General features: G+C 40.1%; 1 protein-coding gene across 4 annotated transcripts in view; it reads left to right on the forward strand.

Annotated features, from left to right (window-relative positions):
* The window catches only part of evi5l (ecotropic viral integration site 5 like), a 46,104-nt gene that overhangs the window by 13,814 nt on the left and 17,172 nt on the right, over nucleotides 1-15,118 (forward strand). For 2 of the 4 annotated variants that reach the window (XM_086296203.1, XM_086296202.1), the window contains 13 exons: nucleotides 710-767; nucleotides 3,377-3,768; nucleotides 8,640-8,829; nucleotides 9,939-10,163; nucleotides 11,013-11,087; nucleotides 11,311-11,436; nucleotides 11,654-11,797; nucleotides 11,971-12,060; nucleotides 12,835-12,932; nucleotides 13,212-13,272; nucleotides 13,368-13,421; nucleotides 13,932-13,964; nucleotides 14,796-14,936. In XM_086296203.1, coding sequence (XP_086152329.1) covers nucleotides 3,527-3,768; nucleotides 8,640-8,829; nucleotides 9,939-10,163; nucleotides 11,013-11,087; nucleotides 11,311-11,436; nucleotides 11,654-11,797; nucleotides 11,971-12,060; nucleotides 12,835-12,932; nucleotides 13,212-13,272; nucleotides 13,368-13,421; nucleotides 13,932-13,964; nucleotides 14,796-14,936 — 1,479 coding nt within the window. In that variant the 5' untranslated portion in view covers nucleotides 710-767; nucleotides 3,377-3,526. The remainder of the gene's footprint in view (nucleotides 1-709; nucleotides 768-3,376; nucleotides 3,769-8,639; nucleotides 8,830-9,938; nucleotides 10,164-11,012; nucleotides 11,088-11,310; nucleotides 11,437-11,653; nucleotides 11,798-11,970; nucleotides 12,061-12,834; nucleotides 12,933-13,211; nucleotides 13,273-13,367; nucleotides 13,422-13,931; nucleotides 13,965-14,795; nucleotides 14,937-15,118) is intronic. The other 2 variants (XM_086296201.1, XM_086296204.1) reach the window with 2 other exon arrangements.

Here is a 15,118-nt window from a genome sequence, read left to right on the forward strand (position 1 = left end):
AATGTTATTTTATATATTATGCTTTGTATGTTGTTCAGTATATTTCTATGCAAAACAAGAGGGATTTCAGTACACAGCAGGATATTCACATTTGTAACCAGATATTTACATACACTTTAGGGAGAAAACATAAAACATTTTTACTGTACAACATTAATTTAGAGTAAACTTTTGTTTTAGATAAATATTGAAATGTCTTTTGAATTAGTTAAATGTCAGAATAAAGAGAGACAGAGCTGTCTATTTGTTATCACTTTCATCAAATTTAGGAGTACATGTACACTAAGTTTATTGTTAATTAATAAGAAAACTGCAGACGATTCCATTCTGAGCTGAAGAAGCTTCTGATAGGTTAGTAGAGTCCATGTGAGTAAATTGGTGGCACAGCTGTGGATGCATATAAGGCAAAACACAGCCTGTTTCTGTGACATGGGAACATCAAGAGATGTCAACCAAAACACCAGGAAAAGAATTGTGGAGCTCCATAAGTGTGGCTCAATTTTGAATACAATTTGGTGCCATTTACAATTAAGAAACACAGATAGGTTCTCTCTTTACTCTTAAAGTTAACAAATATGTTTTTTATATTTATCAATCTAAAAAAATAAACATTTAGTCTGATTTGATGTTACAATTAAAAAAGTGTTTGTGTTTTTATCTGAAGAGTATGTAAATATCTGGTTTCAACTGTATATTTGATGATTGTCAGCACAAAGAGGAAGAGAGAGGAAGAGAGAGGAGAATGAGGACAGATGGAACAAGAGCAGGTGAGACACACATGTTAGTCAAATGGTTGTTTACCAAAAGTATCACCGTATCATAGGTCCTCATGTATCTCGTACCTAGTGTTTCTTTTTAGGTTTACTATTTTTCAAATTCTATATTTATTAAGTTTTGCAGCTTGTTTGCACAACAAGGCTAAATAATTATATAAACTTTTCTCAATCTAAATAGTGGACTTTGGTAGAATTAAAAAATAAGTGTAGTGGAGGTCTATGATGATTTTTAGTGCTACTATCATCTAGTTCTGATTCTGGTTCTGTCTTGGTTAAATCCTAAGTAGTCCTGATTTTGAACTGTTGTAGTCCTGTTTTAATTCTGGATCAGTTTTGGGTCTGGTTGAATTGGGGTTTAGTCCTCATGTCTTGATACAGCCCCGATTTTGTTCTGCCTTGCTGCTTAATTAAAAAACTAGTTTAAGGTGTCCTGCACATGTAAATGGTAAATGGCCTGTATTTATATAGCGCTTTACTAGTCCCTAAGGACCCCAAAGCGCTTTACATATCCAGTCATTCACCCATTCACGCACACATTCACACACTGGTGATGGCAAGCTACATTGTAGCCACAGCCACCCTGGGGCGCACTGACAGAGGCGAGGATGCCGGACACTGGCGCCACCGGGCCCTCTGACCACCACCAGTAGGCAACGGGTGAAGTGTCTTGCCCAAGGACACAACGACCGAGACTGTCCAAGCCGGGGCTCGAACCGGCAACCTTCCGATTACAAGGCGAACTCCCAACTCTTGAGCCACGATCGCCATGTGATATATATTTTTCCCTATATGAAGTCATTCTTTTTTGAACAAAACTCAAAACAGAGCCTATTAATCTTTCAGTCATTTCTAAACTCCCCCCCCAAAAAAAAAAAAAAAATCCCACATGCATACTACCCTTTAGGTTCTAAGCCCTGGGTGTTTCAAATGTCTGGCTCCGCCTCTGGCCCTCAGCCTTCTGTTCCAAACCAGCGGTGTCAGCTGCTCATAAACTGTGTGAAATCTGAGTTTATCTCTCTGAATTTACTCTGTAATTCATTTGATTTGTTTAATAGTCTGGTTTTAATAAATTCCTCAGCTGCTTGCAGTCATTTTGTGGCACTGTTTCTGAATGTAGATGAATGTGTGACCATGTCTTAGTCCTTCTGAAAGCTGTGCAGTGTGATCTTAACCGAATAACAGTGTAACAAGTAATTTGCAGTAACTTTTTATTGTGATTTTTTTTTTTTTCTTTTTATATGCTGACAGGTCAATTCTTCCCTCTGATGGAGGAAAAAAAAAAGTTGTGATTATGTCTGTGTAAACCACATTAGAGCACTCAAATCTGTGATAAAGAGAAAATTAGCTTCATACTTATTGATTTCTGACTCAGAAACTTGATTATTACTATAACTCATTGTTCTACATCAGACTTTCAGCTTCACCTTCTTTATCCTTCATAGAGCAATGACATGAAATTTACACCCCAGGGGCCAAATCAACCCAGTAATAGGTTGCCATCTGGCCCGCAAACAGTTTTCTGTTTTACTAAATGAAACTGACTGAAGAGGATCAAAGCTTTGTTTAATGTTGTGTTAACTCTTTTCAATGTAACCACAGTATTTTTACCTGTAGCTTTAGAATAGATAGAAATGGATTATTAGGTGTGGGTGACATAGCCTCCAAATTATATCACTATATTTCAAGGAAATTCTGATAATATTTCTGACAGTAATGGGAGAAAACATTATTGGAAGCACTTTTTGGTGCTTCCAGCTTACAGGCAGTGGTATTTAGTGGTATTTATTAGTGTGAATAAAAATAAAGGACAGTTTCCATCCTTGTTTTCCAGTGAGTTAATGCCATGTTGACAGAGTACCTGATTCAAAGGGAGAATCTGTTGCTACAAGGCACCAGCAGCAGCAGTACAGTGCAATAGCAGTGACACATTAAATTAAGAACAAAATTAGCCTTCGTACTATTTTCTTTGTAAACTTTAAATCAAATTTGCATAACTGCTAAATACTTTAACAGAAAAGTAACTTAATCATGTAACTCCTGAGGAGTCGGCACAATAGTGTGAAAGTTGAAAAATATGTTGTACCTGGAGTGTTTGATCTTGAGTTGAGCTTGTTAAAAGCTGCTTAAAGCCCACACATGACCAGCTAGCATATAGCTAGCATGTCCGCCTTCATAGACTAGATGTTTTTGATGGTGTGTTTTTTGCCTCAAGTGATGAAACAAGTTTGTTGTTTCCACCTTTAGCAGGAACAGTTTTGTTGCATATTTTGTAAAACGTTGAGCTTTCTTGGAGGTTGTTGTAGTAACTCCCTGCTCCTTTTTTACTAAATTGTCATCAAAGAGTCACACTTAGCTCTCCTTGTTAGTAATGCCTGGTTTATTTTTGTCATTGTGTGCACTAAGGAGCATAAACGCTTGATATCGTTTGATATCATGATATGATACTTTCATATCGCATCATTATACTGGTATTATCAGGCAATATAGTATGGCACCTGTGTATTAACTTATCAAGTTAATAATAATGACATGAACTAAACTATGTTTGGTTTTTATTTATTTAGCCTTTGCTCACATACATTTCTTTTAATTCTTGGCAGGTTTGAGGACCTCTGATCATATAGGCTTGCCTGGTGGCCAATCAGGCAACAGCCAGGCTCACTAAGGAGGGAGACATACAGTGAGACTGGGAGACGTTTTTTTTGAGCACACCAGCACTGCTTTACCCACCTCACGCCAACCTCAGCGTCATGTCTATCCCCAGCGGCAGCCCGGAAAGAGAGGGCTCTGGTGGGGCTCCCCCTCAGCTGGAGTGCCCTTCCTCCCCACCTGGCATGGATCCAGATCCCTCATCGAATGGCAGCCCTGTGCTCAGCCCAGACTCCTCTTCCCACGATGCAGTGCTGTCAGCACCTGCAGCCTCCCCAGCAGACTCCGAGAACTTGAGTCCTGATGAATTAGAGCTGCTAGCCAAACTGGAGGAGCAGAACAGGTAAGATCAGTAGTTGTCATTGTTGTGTTAAGCTTTTAAACTGAAAACACAGCAGTTTTTTAGCTTCAATGTGGCCCAGGATTTATTAACTATTTGACTTTTTTTTTCTTGTTTAGGAAGCCAGTCAAATCAAAGTCTTTGTAACAAACCTTGTAGCACCATATCAGACTAAAAAAAAAAAAAAACAACAACTGCGTGAGAGCTGCAAGTTTAATTGCAGTTTTCACAAGAAAATGAAAACTGCATGTTTAAGAACCCTGTTTATGTTTGATGCACTGATTGAGGCATGTGCAAAGTGTTATAGCAGCACAGCATTGTTATCAGAATGCAGTAGTCTCTTTTTGCAGAAAATCTTCCCCAAAAAATCTGCTTCTGCCTTGATTTAACACGGAGATGCCTGAAGAGATTCGCCTGTTCACAGGGAGATGAAGCTGAAAAGACACTAAAGCGTATTGCATGCCAGCAGTTATGACTTCACATTTGGCACACACCACTGAGCACAAGGACAACAGTGAGGATGAACTGCTGTTAGAGTCACCAGGCAAATCTAATAAAAACACTTAAAAAGATTGGCAACTTTGGCCCAAAATAAGCATTTTTTTTTCCTCTGCAGATTTACTCACTATTACATTGTCAATATCTGCCTCATCTCACCTGAAACTCTGAATGAATGTCTTGGTAATTGAAAAATTGGAAAATTACTATTATGTTCATGCCTGTGAGTGTATGTAAACTTCTTACCACAACTGTAGATACTGTGAAGGAACGAGCTGGTTAGGCATGAAGTCACAGAGCAGTTACAGAAAAAGTAGATTTTATTTTATCTAAAATTGCCAAGAAAACCCAACAAATTTTTACAAAAGTTAAAATATTTTTATGAATCCTTGAAAGAGATCAAATAAATAGCTAAACTCAAGTTGTGTTATATAATCCCCTGTTCAGTGTTGGGAAGGTTACTAAAATGTATTCCACTACAGATTACAGAATACATGCCCCAAAATGTATTTTGTAACGTATTCCGTTACATTACTCAATGAGAGTAACATTCTGAATACTTTGGATTACTTAATAATATATTATCATGCTTTTTACAACTACATGACTGTACTATTGCTGTGTGATTTATTACTATTACTGAAGGCTACTCGCCATACCAATACCAACTAGATTTTTAAATCTTAATATAAAATGAGTAACAGTAGGGTGGACATTAGGTAAGGCTGCACTTTTTGCGGCGATCACAAACTATTCAGCATGTATATAAAACAGGTCCCATAGTAAAGGGACCTCTGGCTAATACGTCGGGTTGCGTGTCGGGCTGGTAACCGAAAACTAGTTTTACTTTCTTGCCTGGGTCAACTTTGCTAGCGAGAGGCAGAGAGAGGCGTTGAAAGGCTGCTCCAACAGAACTTATTGTTTCGGAGAAAAACACGAACACAGTGTACAGTCGAGTCTTAATAGCTTACTTACAACTGGGCTACACTGCCCATGAGGCTACATTCTTTAGGGCTATGCCTGTAACACTCTGCCTATTGCCTTCATATTAAATAATTTTTTGAACAATAATTTTTACAAATATTTTGTCACATCATTATGCGGGCCGCAAGTAGAGGTGACAAGGGCCGCGACATTGAAACACAGGCATTAGAGGCTCTTAATGCGTGTTTTGTTTGGGTTTCCACCAGCGTGGAATTACCAAAAATACAGAGGGGACAGCCTAACATATGAAACAGGAAAAGACTCCTGTGTAATCCCTTTTTTTTTTTTTTTTTTTTTCAAATTAACAAAGTAACCGTATTTGGAATACCACCCTTTAAAATGGTAGCTGTAATGGAATACAGTTACTCATATTTTGTATTTTATATACGTATTCCATTACTCCCCAACACTGCCCGTGTTAATATTACAACTAACTGCTCAAACAGAACAGACCCAAAATCAGCTTAAACAAACCAAAGACTGACCCGACAAAGGAGAGATAAAAATACTGCCTCATCCGATCAAATGAGAGACACAAGAAGAACATACACTCTAACAAATGAATTCATTAGAAGGAAACAAACCCAAGAGTTATAGTTATAGTAACTATTGCTTACTTTATACACTGAACAAAAATATAAACGCAACACTTTTGTTTTTGCTCCCATTCCCCATGGGATGGACGTAGAGACCTAAAATTCATTCCAGATACACAATATAACCATCCCTCCCAAACAGTGGTCACAAATCAGTCCAAATGTGTGGTAGTGGGCACATCTGCTATATTGAGATAATCCATCCCACCTCACAGGTGTGCCACATCAGGATGCTGATCTGACATCATGAGTAGTGCACAGGTGTACCTCAGACTGCCCACAACAAAAGGCCACCCTGGAATGTGCAGTTTTGTCTCACAGCAAAATGCCACAGATGCCACAAGCAATGAGGGAGCGTGCAATTGGCATGCTGACAGCAGGAATGTCAACCAGATCTGTCGCCCGTGCATTGAATGTTCATTTCTCTACCATAAGCCGTCTCCACAGGCGTTTCAGAGAATATGGCAGCACATCCAACCGGCCTCACAACCGCAGACCTCGTGTAACCACACCAGCCCAGGACCTCCACATCCAGCAGGTTCACCTCCAAGATCGTCTGAGACCAGCCACCCAGACAGCTGCTGGAACAATTGGTTTGCACAACCAAACAATTTCTGCACAAACTGTCAGAAACCGTCTGAGGGACGCTCAACTGCATGCCCGTCGTCCTCATCGGGGTCTTGACCTGACTCCAGCTCGTCGCCGTAACAGACTTGTGTGGGCAAATGCTCACATTCGATGGCGTCTGGCACGTTGGAGAGGTGTGCGCTTCACGGATGAATCATGGTTCACATTGTTCAGGGCAGATGGCAGCTGAGAATGTCCCAGTTCTTGCATGGCCAGCATACTCACCGGACATGTCACCCATTGAGCATGTTCGGGATGTGCTTGACCGGCGTATACGACAGCGTGTACCAGTTCCCACGAATATCCAACAACCTCGCACAGCCATTGAAGTGGAGTGGATCAACATTCCACAGGCCACAATTGACAATCTGATAGACTCCATGCGACGATGTGTTGCACTGCATGAGGCAAATGGTGGTCACACCAGATACTGACCGGTTCTGGGTCCCCAGACCCCCAATAGCGCAAAAAACTGCACATTCCAGGGTGGCCTTTTGTTGTGGGCAGTCTGAGGTACACCTGTGCACTACTCATGATGTCAGATCAGCATCCTGATGTGGCACACCTGTGAGGTGGGATGGATTATCTCAATATAGCAGATGTGCCCACTACCACACATTTGGACTGATTTGTGACCACTGTTTGGGAGGGATGGTTATATTGTGTATCTGGAATGAATTTTAGGTCTCTACGTCCATCCCATGGGGAATGGGAGCAAAAACAAAAGTGTTGCGTTTATATTTTTGTTCAGTGTATTAACATAAATTAATTAGAACTAAAGTCAAGAGTCCAAGGAAATAGTCCTGCATTCCTGGGCATTCCAGGACATCAGCAGCTAAACGGACTCCACGGCATACTAAGGTTAAACTGTGTACCACAAATAGAACCAAGGTATTTCAATAAATGCTAAACAATTACGAGAATGATGTGCGATATCAAAGATTGTGTTGTCAAGTTTGTGTTCGTGGAACTCAATTATGATGAGAGGTTCCCTGCAGCAAGGAGCCTTCATGGTGTTACGGCTTCTTTCTAGGATTGTTAAAGTTCACATATGGAACAGAAAGGAAACACACAAAGGTACATCTAGATAGAAATTCGCATTGAAATTACCATTTTTGACATCCAAGTGTAATGGAGTCAGGCATGATGGAAAGTAGGATTTATAGCAAATATAAAACTTTTCTGGTTTTCTGATTAATACAGCTGAATTGTGTAGCCTCTGTTAATAGTCACGATAGCGGGAGGGTCACATGAACCACCATGGGGTTCACTCAAGACCAACTTTCTTTAGAGAATAAAATTTTATAATCAAAAAGGATTAAAATAAGATACTTTGCAATTTCTATGTTGTGTGTTACTTCAGGAAGCTCTGTGTTTCAGGATCTATTTTTCCAGGGATAAATTTGAACATTTATTTTCTTGGCTTCAGAGAAAATAATTGTTGTTGTTTTTTTAATTCAAGGTTGAGGTTTAATCTGTGTTAGGTAATGTTTAATCCCACACAACCAGGAGCACTAGCCTTTGCATTGGAATTTGTATTTATAAATGTGTTACCTTAAATAATCCACCACTGCAGAAGGAGTGTTTTCATTAGGCTGTATTTACTGCCATCAAGCTAAAATCCCAAGAAATCACATTGAGAAGAAGAACAACAGTAGCACATTTTCAGCTTCACAGCCAGTCCCAGCAGAATGGTCAGAGTGCTGGACGGAGGTGTAAAGTGACTTAAAAGAAACCGACATTTGAGGTCAAAGTGGACTGAACCTTGGAGTAAAGAGCTGCCCTTCTTAAATCACATCACCTCTGCATTTTGCTGCCCTGCTGTACAGCAGACTCCACAAGGACTTAAAGGAAATCACTCGCCCCAGCCTATATTTGAGTTCGAGTTCTTCCAAATTCAAACTCATAGTTCAGGAGCATTTTAGCTTTAGCTTAGCATATAACCATTAAACGCCCTTCCCACCTAAATAAATGAATAAATAAACCAAGGGGAACATGCCTTGCAGCTGCTGGTGCCTCTCTAAATTTAGCATTTTTTGCAATGTCACATTCTGCCTCTCGCTCTCGCTTATCTTAGCTTAACTCTCCAGTGTGTAACATAAATAAGCTCTCCTGTGTGATCAGTCATAAATTCAGCTTCCTGTTCTCATAATCTGTGTCTTCACGCAGGTTGCTGGAGGCTGATTCCAAGTCCATGCGGTCAATGAGTGGCTCGCGACGCAACAGTGGCTCCTCGCTGGTCTCCAGCTCCTCGGCCTCCTCAAACCTGTCGCACCTGGAGGAAGACACGTGGATCTTATGGGGCCGCATCGTCAACGAATGGGAGGAGTGGAGACGCAAGAAGGACAAACTCCTGAAGGTGAGGGGAGAGTCTGGCACTTGAAGTGGAGAATGAAGTATTTGGAAGGCACATGTGGTTTTTTTCACTGAGAATGAGTCACTGAGTGCGATTCAAAATAAGAACACCAGTAAGGAAATTATGAGCCTCCTCATTTTATTTTTATAGTTGGCGGGTCACATTTCACAAGTCGATTTTCCAATTTGTTTCCTAATGTCTAGTGGCTGGTTGGTCATTTATAGCTTTGCTCACAGACTATGACTGGTTTATTTCTATTCGTGAAGGCACAGTGGGTCTCCTTTTTCTAGCTGTCTGCAAGTGTGCTCAAAAATGTCTCGCAGTGTTACCCTCAAATTCAGCACAAACAAAAACACTATTGGTATGAAGCTGTCTTTTTTGTTTGTTTGTTTTTAATACAGTAAAATACCAATAATCCCCTCTATCTGCCCTCTGCCTCCCATCCCTCTCTTTGTGTCTCTGTGTCCTCCATCACAAAAAGACTAAACCCCCAGGGAAGACAAGACGGATGAGAGAGGACACAATAAAAATGAGTCAGGGGAACCTGGGAGCTCACACAAAAATCTATAAGCAGGCTATAAATGCTGAAAATAGAAAATAGCAATCCATCATAATTTACAACTGAGTGTGATTACAAAACGATGCTAGATTGTCCTTGTAAATATAAATCTGTTAGCGTTTCATAATTGAGTTTGCATTGATGTCTTTTCTTCTGACGTGCTTTAATATCTGTAAAATGACATCTTTCAGTATATAAAGAGGCTGGGTATTAATAATGGATTGCATTTATATAGCGCTTTTTGGGGCCCTCAAAGCGCTTTACAATTCCACTATTCACTCACACACCGGTGGAGGCAAGCTACAGTTGTAGCCACAGCTGCCCTGGGGCAGACTGACAGAAGTGAGGCTGCCATATCGTGGCTCGGCCCCTCTGGCAATCAGCAGTAGGCAGTAGGTGAAGTGTCTTACCCAAGGACACAACAACCGAGACTGTCCGAGCCGGGGCTCGAACTGGCAACCTTCCGGTTACAAGACAAACTGCCAACTCTTTGAGCCACGACCGCCCTGTACTCTATTTTAATATAACTCGTTTCACTCTCTCTGTCTTCCAGGAGTTGATCAGAAAGGGCATTCCTCATCATTTCCGGGCCATCGTGTGGCAGCTTCTGGGCAACGCCACAGACATGCCGGTGAAGAACCAGTACTCTGAACTGCTGAAGATGTCCTCCCCCTGTGAGAAGCTAATCCGCAGAGATATCGCCCGCACCTACCCTGAGCACGAGTTCTTCAAAGGCCAGGACAGCCTCGGACAGGAGGTCCTCTTCAATGTCATGAAGGTGAGAACTGCAGCGTTTGATCACCTCAAGGTCTGAATTTATCAGGGGGAGGGGCTTTTTTGTGTTTTTGAAACATGGTTTATCATCTGTAAAAACGGACTTATTTACACTGTGAGCTTTGAAATATGTGTATTGGTCACACTGGAGAAAAAATAAGACCAAACCAAAAATGGTTACAAGCACTAAGCGCTGATTTTGGTTGAGCCGCAGTCTTCAATCACTCTGTAGTGTCACTGTAGCACAACAGATGGATGAACAGTCAACTTTCTGGAATTTCCTTCACTTGCTTTCTTAAATGACACATCTACAAATAAATGTCTGGATAAGAACGACTAATATGGATATGTTGATTTAACAGTGGTGTGAAATTATTGTATTTAGCTATTGTATAAATTTTTTTTTTTTTAATTCCGACTTTATTTCAGAATGACAGGAAGTGCTGTGTAGTTTTAATGAAACCCTAACATGCAAAACTAAAAGCCATTTTTAAACCTTTAATCTTTCTGCAGCAAATGGAAGGATTTGATTGGCTGTGTCTTTTTGATCAGACTGGGTTTTACCTTCGTAATGTGATTTTTTTTGTTCCTGGGGAGAAAAACAAATTGCAGAGACACACAAAAATGTGGAAATATGTTTACTATCATGGAGACAAGCTCGTTTCCTGTCTGCAAATCAGTCGAGCTCCCTTGTAGCTGAGCTGCTCAGGAAATGAAGGGACCTCTGTTGACTTGTTGGTCCTGTCGCTAGGTCTGATTGTCCTGTCACAAATAAAGATGTATTTTTCTAAACATACAGAACATAGTAACTGAAATCTGTTGTGTGTGTGCATCCTTTTTTTCCTTTTTTCAGGCGTACTCTCTGGTGGATCGAGAGGTGGGCTACTGCCAGGGCAGCGCATTCATTGTTGGATTGCTTCTAATGCAGGTAATTGTCAAACGGTGTGCTGCAGGAAACTGAACCATAAGAGAATATTTTTGCTTCAAGGCTCAGCACATTTTATCTGTAAACAATGTCTTTATTATAGCCACAGTTATTTATGTAGCAGGTCTTTGAAAAATTAAACTGCAGTTAATTTGTTTTTTGAGATGGTGTATAATACAGAGTCCAGCACAGTTTGATTTCTAACAATCTTCTCGCCTTCTCCCAGATGCCAGAGGAGGAGGCCTTTTGTGTTTTTGTTCGTCTGATGCAGGAGTATCGCCTGAGGGAGCTCTTCAAGCCCAGCATGGCAGAGCTCGGTCTCTGCATCTACCAGTTTGAATATCTGCTACAGGTAAAGAGGAAGCAGGAGCGTGCATCTAAAAAACGATAAATGTTGCAGTGTGAACGCTCTCCACAAAGGGGCAGCAGATCTTTCTTTTCTTTTTTTGTTTTTTTGATCTCCAGCACATCACTTCCTTTTCAGGTATGTTCTCTTGGGTCTATTTTAGTTTTTTGAGATGTTAACTTTCTTTCCTGTTTTTGTTTTTTGTTAACATTTGCGATTTCAGGAGCAGCTTCCAGAGCTGAATGTCCATTTCCGGTCCCAGAGTTTCCACACTTCCATGTATGCCTCATCCTGGTTCCTCACGCTTTTTCTCACCTTTCTCCCTCTTCCTGTCGCCACACGCATCTTTGATATTTTCATGTATGAGGTAAGAAATATACAAAGCATACAAAATATCAAAAGATCGGTTATAACTGTGGATATGTTCCACCTTACTAATTGTGTTTTTCATATATATATATATATATATATATATATATATATATATATATATATATATATATATATATATTAATTATACAATATCTGACCTCTCTGCAGGGCCTAGAGATTATCTTCCGTGTAGGCCTGGCAATCCTGCAGTACAACCAGACTGACCTCATTCAGCTGGACATGGAGGGCATGTCACAGGTACGCAGCTGTAGCTTTGCGGTGCCTTCTGCAGAAATTGTTTTGTGCACAGATTGAGCCATGAGTCAAAGGCTGAACGTCCCACTTTCCTTTTTGCACGCAAGCTTCCTGAGCTACAAATCTAAAGTTATGATCTAATTTGATAAAAATAAGCTGCTCTCGTTTACGTCCATTCAACGTGATTTTATCTGATTGTCTTCTATGAAATGGAACACTGACTTGCTGCTGAATTTTACACTATGTTTGTGTTTAAATTTTGTGTCCGTCAGGCAGCGTCCACAATCTGGATTTACAGCAATTCAGTAGAAAACGTGTAATTTTTTGTTGCTCACTAATAAAAACCTTTTAGATAGGTGAATTTGATCTGGATCTTAATTTCTTATCTTTGATCATTTCTTATCTTTATCTTCCTCACAAAACCTACGGAAAAAACATTAAGTTTGTACCTGTACATTTCCCAGTTTTTTGACTTGCACTGCAAACTTGAATTAATTTGAATACTGTATATGCTTCCAGTTCCTAGAAGTGCATATACATTTTTACGCATGCCAAGTGAGACTGTCATGTCATTAAATCAAAGTATATTAAAATATCTTAGTTTCTTTTTTTGTTTTTGTTTTTTTAAGCAGGAGCTCCTGGCTTGCCTCAAGGCCTTTTGTAAATCTGTGGCTGTTTTTTCTTCACTCATTAAAAAAAAAAAAGCGAGTCTCTGCATCTTCATTAAATATGAATGACCATCTTTGTCATGTGCGTTTCTCCCTTGGGGTCTGCCAGCATTTCCAGAAGGTGATCCCCCACCAGTTTGACAGCTGCCCAGACAAGCTGATCCTCAGGGCCTACCAGGTCAAATACAACCCCAAGAGGATGAAGAAGTAAGAACGCTCGTTAGTCGGCTAACAAATAGTCAGACTTAAAGCTGGAGAGCCTTTATGTAGACCAGTGAGAGTTTTGTTTGTGTCTTACTAATGCTGAGGTTTCTACACTTAAGCGTGTGCATGGTTGTTGTTGTGCGTTTGAGCTGTTTAGGTAACTTCTGAAAGTTGTTTTTCTGCGCTGTACACCTCAGATCTTTGGCTTTTAAACATTATAGTTAAAAACAAGGAAGATTGAGGTAACATTACGTTTTCTTACTGTTGTATCTTTCTCCTCAGACTTGAGAAAGAATACACCACCATCAAGAACAAAGAAATGGAGGAGCAAATTGAAATTAAGGTGCTTATATCTTGTTTGTTTGTACTGCAATAAAATATTTGAAAAGTGAAGTGAAGCAAACATTTTCCACTTGTCTTCCTTCTCTCTGTGTTCAGAGGCTACGCACAGAAAACAGGCTGCTGAAGCAGAGGATCGAAACCTTGGAGAAGGTGAGATAGGCAGATGTGACTTCAGTTTATCTAAATGCTAATAAACATGAGAACTTCACTGAAATAGAGAAATTGGATGAGGCTGAGCTAACACGCTTCACATTTTGATTCTAGTTAAATTCTGTGTGGTTCGGGGTTGAAATTTACAACTGACGAATATATTGTTATTGGTTTTCTTTCCTGTGTGTGTGTGTGTGTGTGTGTGTGTGTGTGTGTGTGTGTGTGTGTGTGTGTGTGTGTGTGTGTGTCCGCCTTTTGTGCTGTTTCAGCACGCTGCTTTTGTTCATATTTTCCTCTTCTGTGAAATTGTTTTCTGAATGATCTCACTGCTGCCTCTTTATTCCCTCACAAACATGTCTGTGTTTGGTATCTCAACTTTTTCTTACGTCCCTCCTTTTGGAATTCATCCTGGTTTTTCTTGTGTTTTATCCTTCCTGGTGACCCACTGCTTTTCACTCTCTTCATCTCTTTATTTTCATCCTCTTGTTCCTCTCCTTCGTTGCGCTGTAGGAGAGTGCTGCTCTTGCAGACAGACTGATACAGGTAGAGTACTGTAAACCACTTTCCCACTGACCTTGCTGTCCTTTGTCGTACTCACACTCTGCTCCTCTACCGTCCTGCATTGCTTCTCTCCCTCTCCTGTAACAGCATCCTGCCAAAAGTGCATGAAAGCTTTTTGTTTACATCGTATATTTGTCTCTAGCCCACAAGACAATCCTTTAATGCCTGAATGCATGTAGTATTTATCCATGATGGAGACTGATGACGTTGTACAATCCTGCATGAGGCATGTTGAAGTTCAGCTATTACTATCATTCATTTATATTTGAATACCTACAATTAAGGAAAATTTGAATGAAATGTACATTTATTTGCTTTCTTGCTAAACGCTCTAGAAGGTATAGATACGTGATTTGATATTGAATGTGTTTGATTTAATTTGTACAAAATTGTAGAAAAAAATACACCAGAAACTTGTTTTCTTCATGGTCATGCTTGAGATCTAATAATTGTTAAAAAACAGAGACTGAGACTGAGTTTTAAGTTTTTTATTGCTTTCGGATACAGCCAGGTTAGCTTTCTGTCTGTGTTTCAATTCATCATGCTAAACTGAGCTAGTTGGTTGTTAGCTTTAGCTTTAAAGGACAGATGTAAGAGTGTGAGTGATATCCTCAGGTAGGCGATTTACAAGAAAGCAAATAAATCTCCTTACTAAAATGTTGACTCTCAGTATGACATGAAGCAAAGTTCTCTATAACCATTATATTGTTGTTTTGTCTGGAACCACCCTTTTCCCCCTGCATAGTCTGAATTTGAAAATTGCACTCCACTGACGATTTTAAATGTCCTCCTATTTTGGTCACACTATTCCAGGGTCAGGTGACTAGGGCGCAGGAAGCAGAGGAGAACTATGTGATCAAGCGAGAGCTGGCGGTGGTGAGGCAGCAGTGCACCACAGCTAGCGAGAGCCTTGAGAAAGCACAGGACACCATCCGAGAGCTACAACAACAGAGGGTAAAAGAATGAATTAATAAATGAACCAAGATAGCAAGATGAACTGTTTCCCTCCTGCCTACAGTCTTTATTTTGTCCTATATTTAACTTACAGATAGGCTCTGTAAGCTGTGTATTTCCTGATAATGCTTTTACTGTTTGTCAGATTATTTGGACTCAAAATCAGGGCACAAATGTCGCAA

The sequence above is a fragment of the Aulonocara sp. 'chitande type north' Nkhata Bay genome, linkage group LG6, assembly GCF_057382095.1.
Source record: "Aulonocara sp. 'chitande type north' Nkhata Bay isolate Kocher_YH1m ecotype deep benthic linkage group LG6, A_spYH_male_GT1.1, whole genome shotgun sequence".
In the NCBI taxonomy this organism is placed as follows: Eukaryota; Metazoa; Chordata; class Actinopteri; order Cichliformes; family Cichlidae; genus Aulonocara; species Aulonocara sp. 'chitande type north' Nkhata Bay.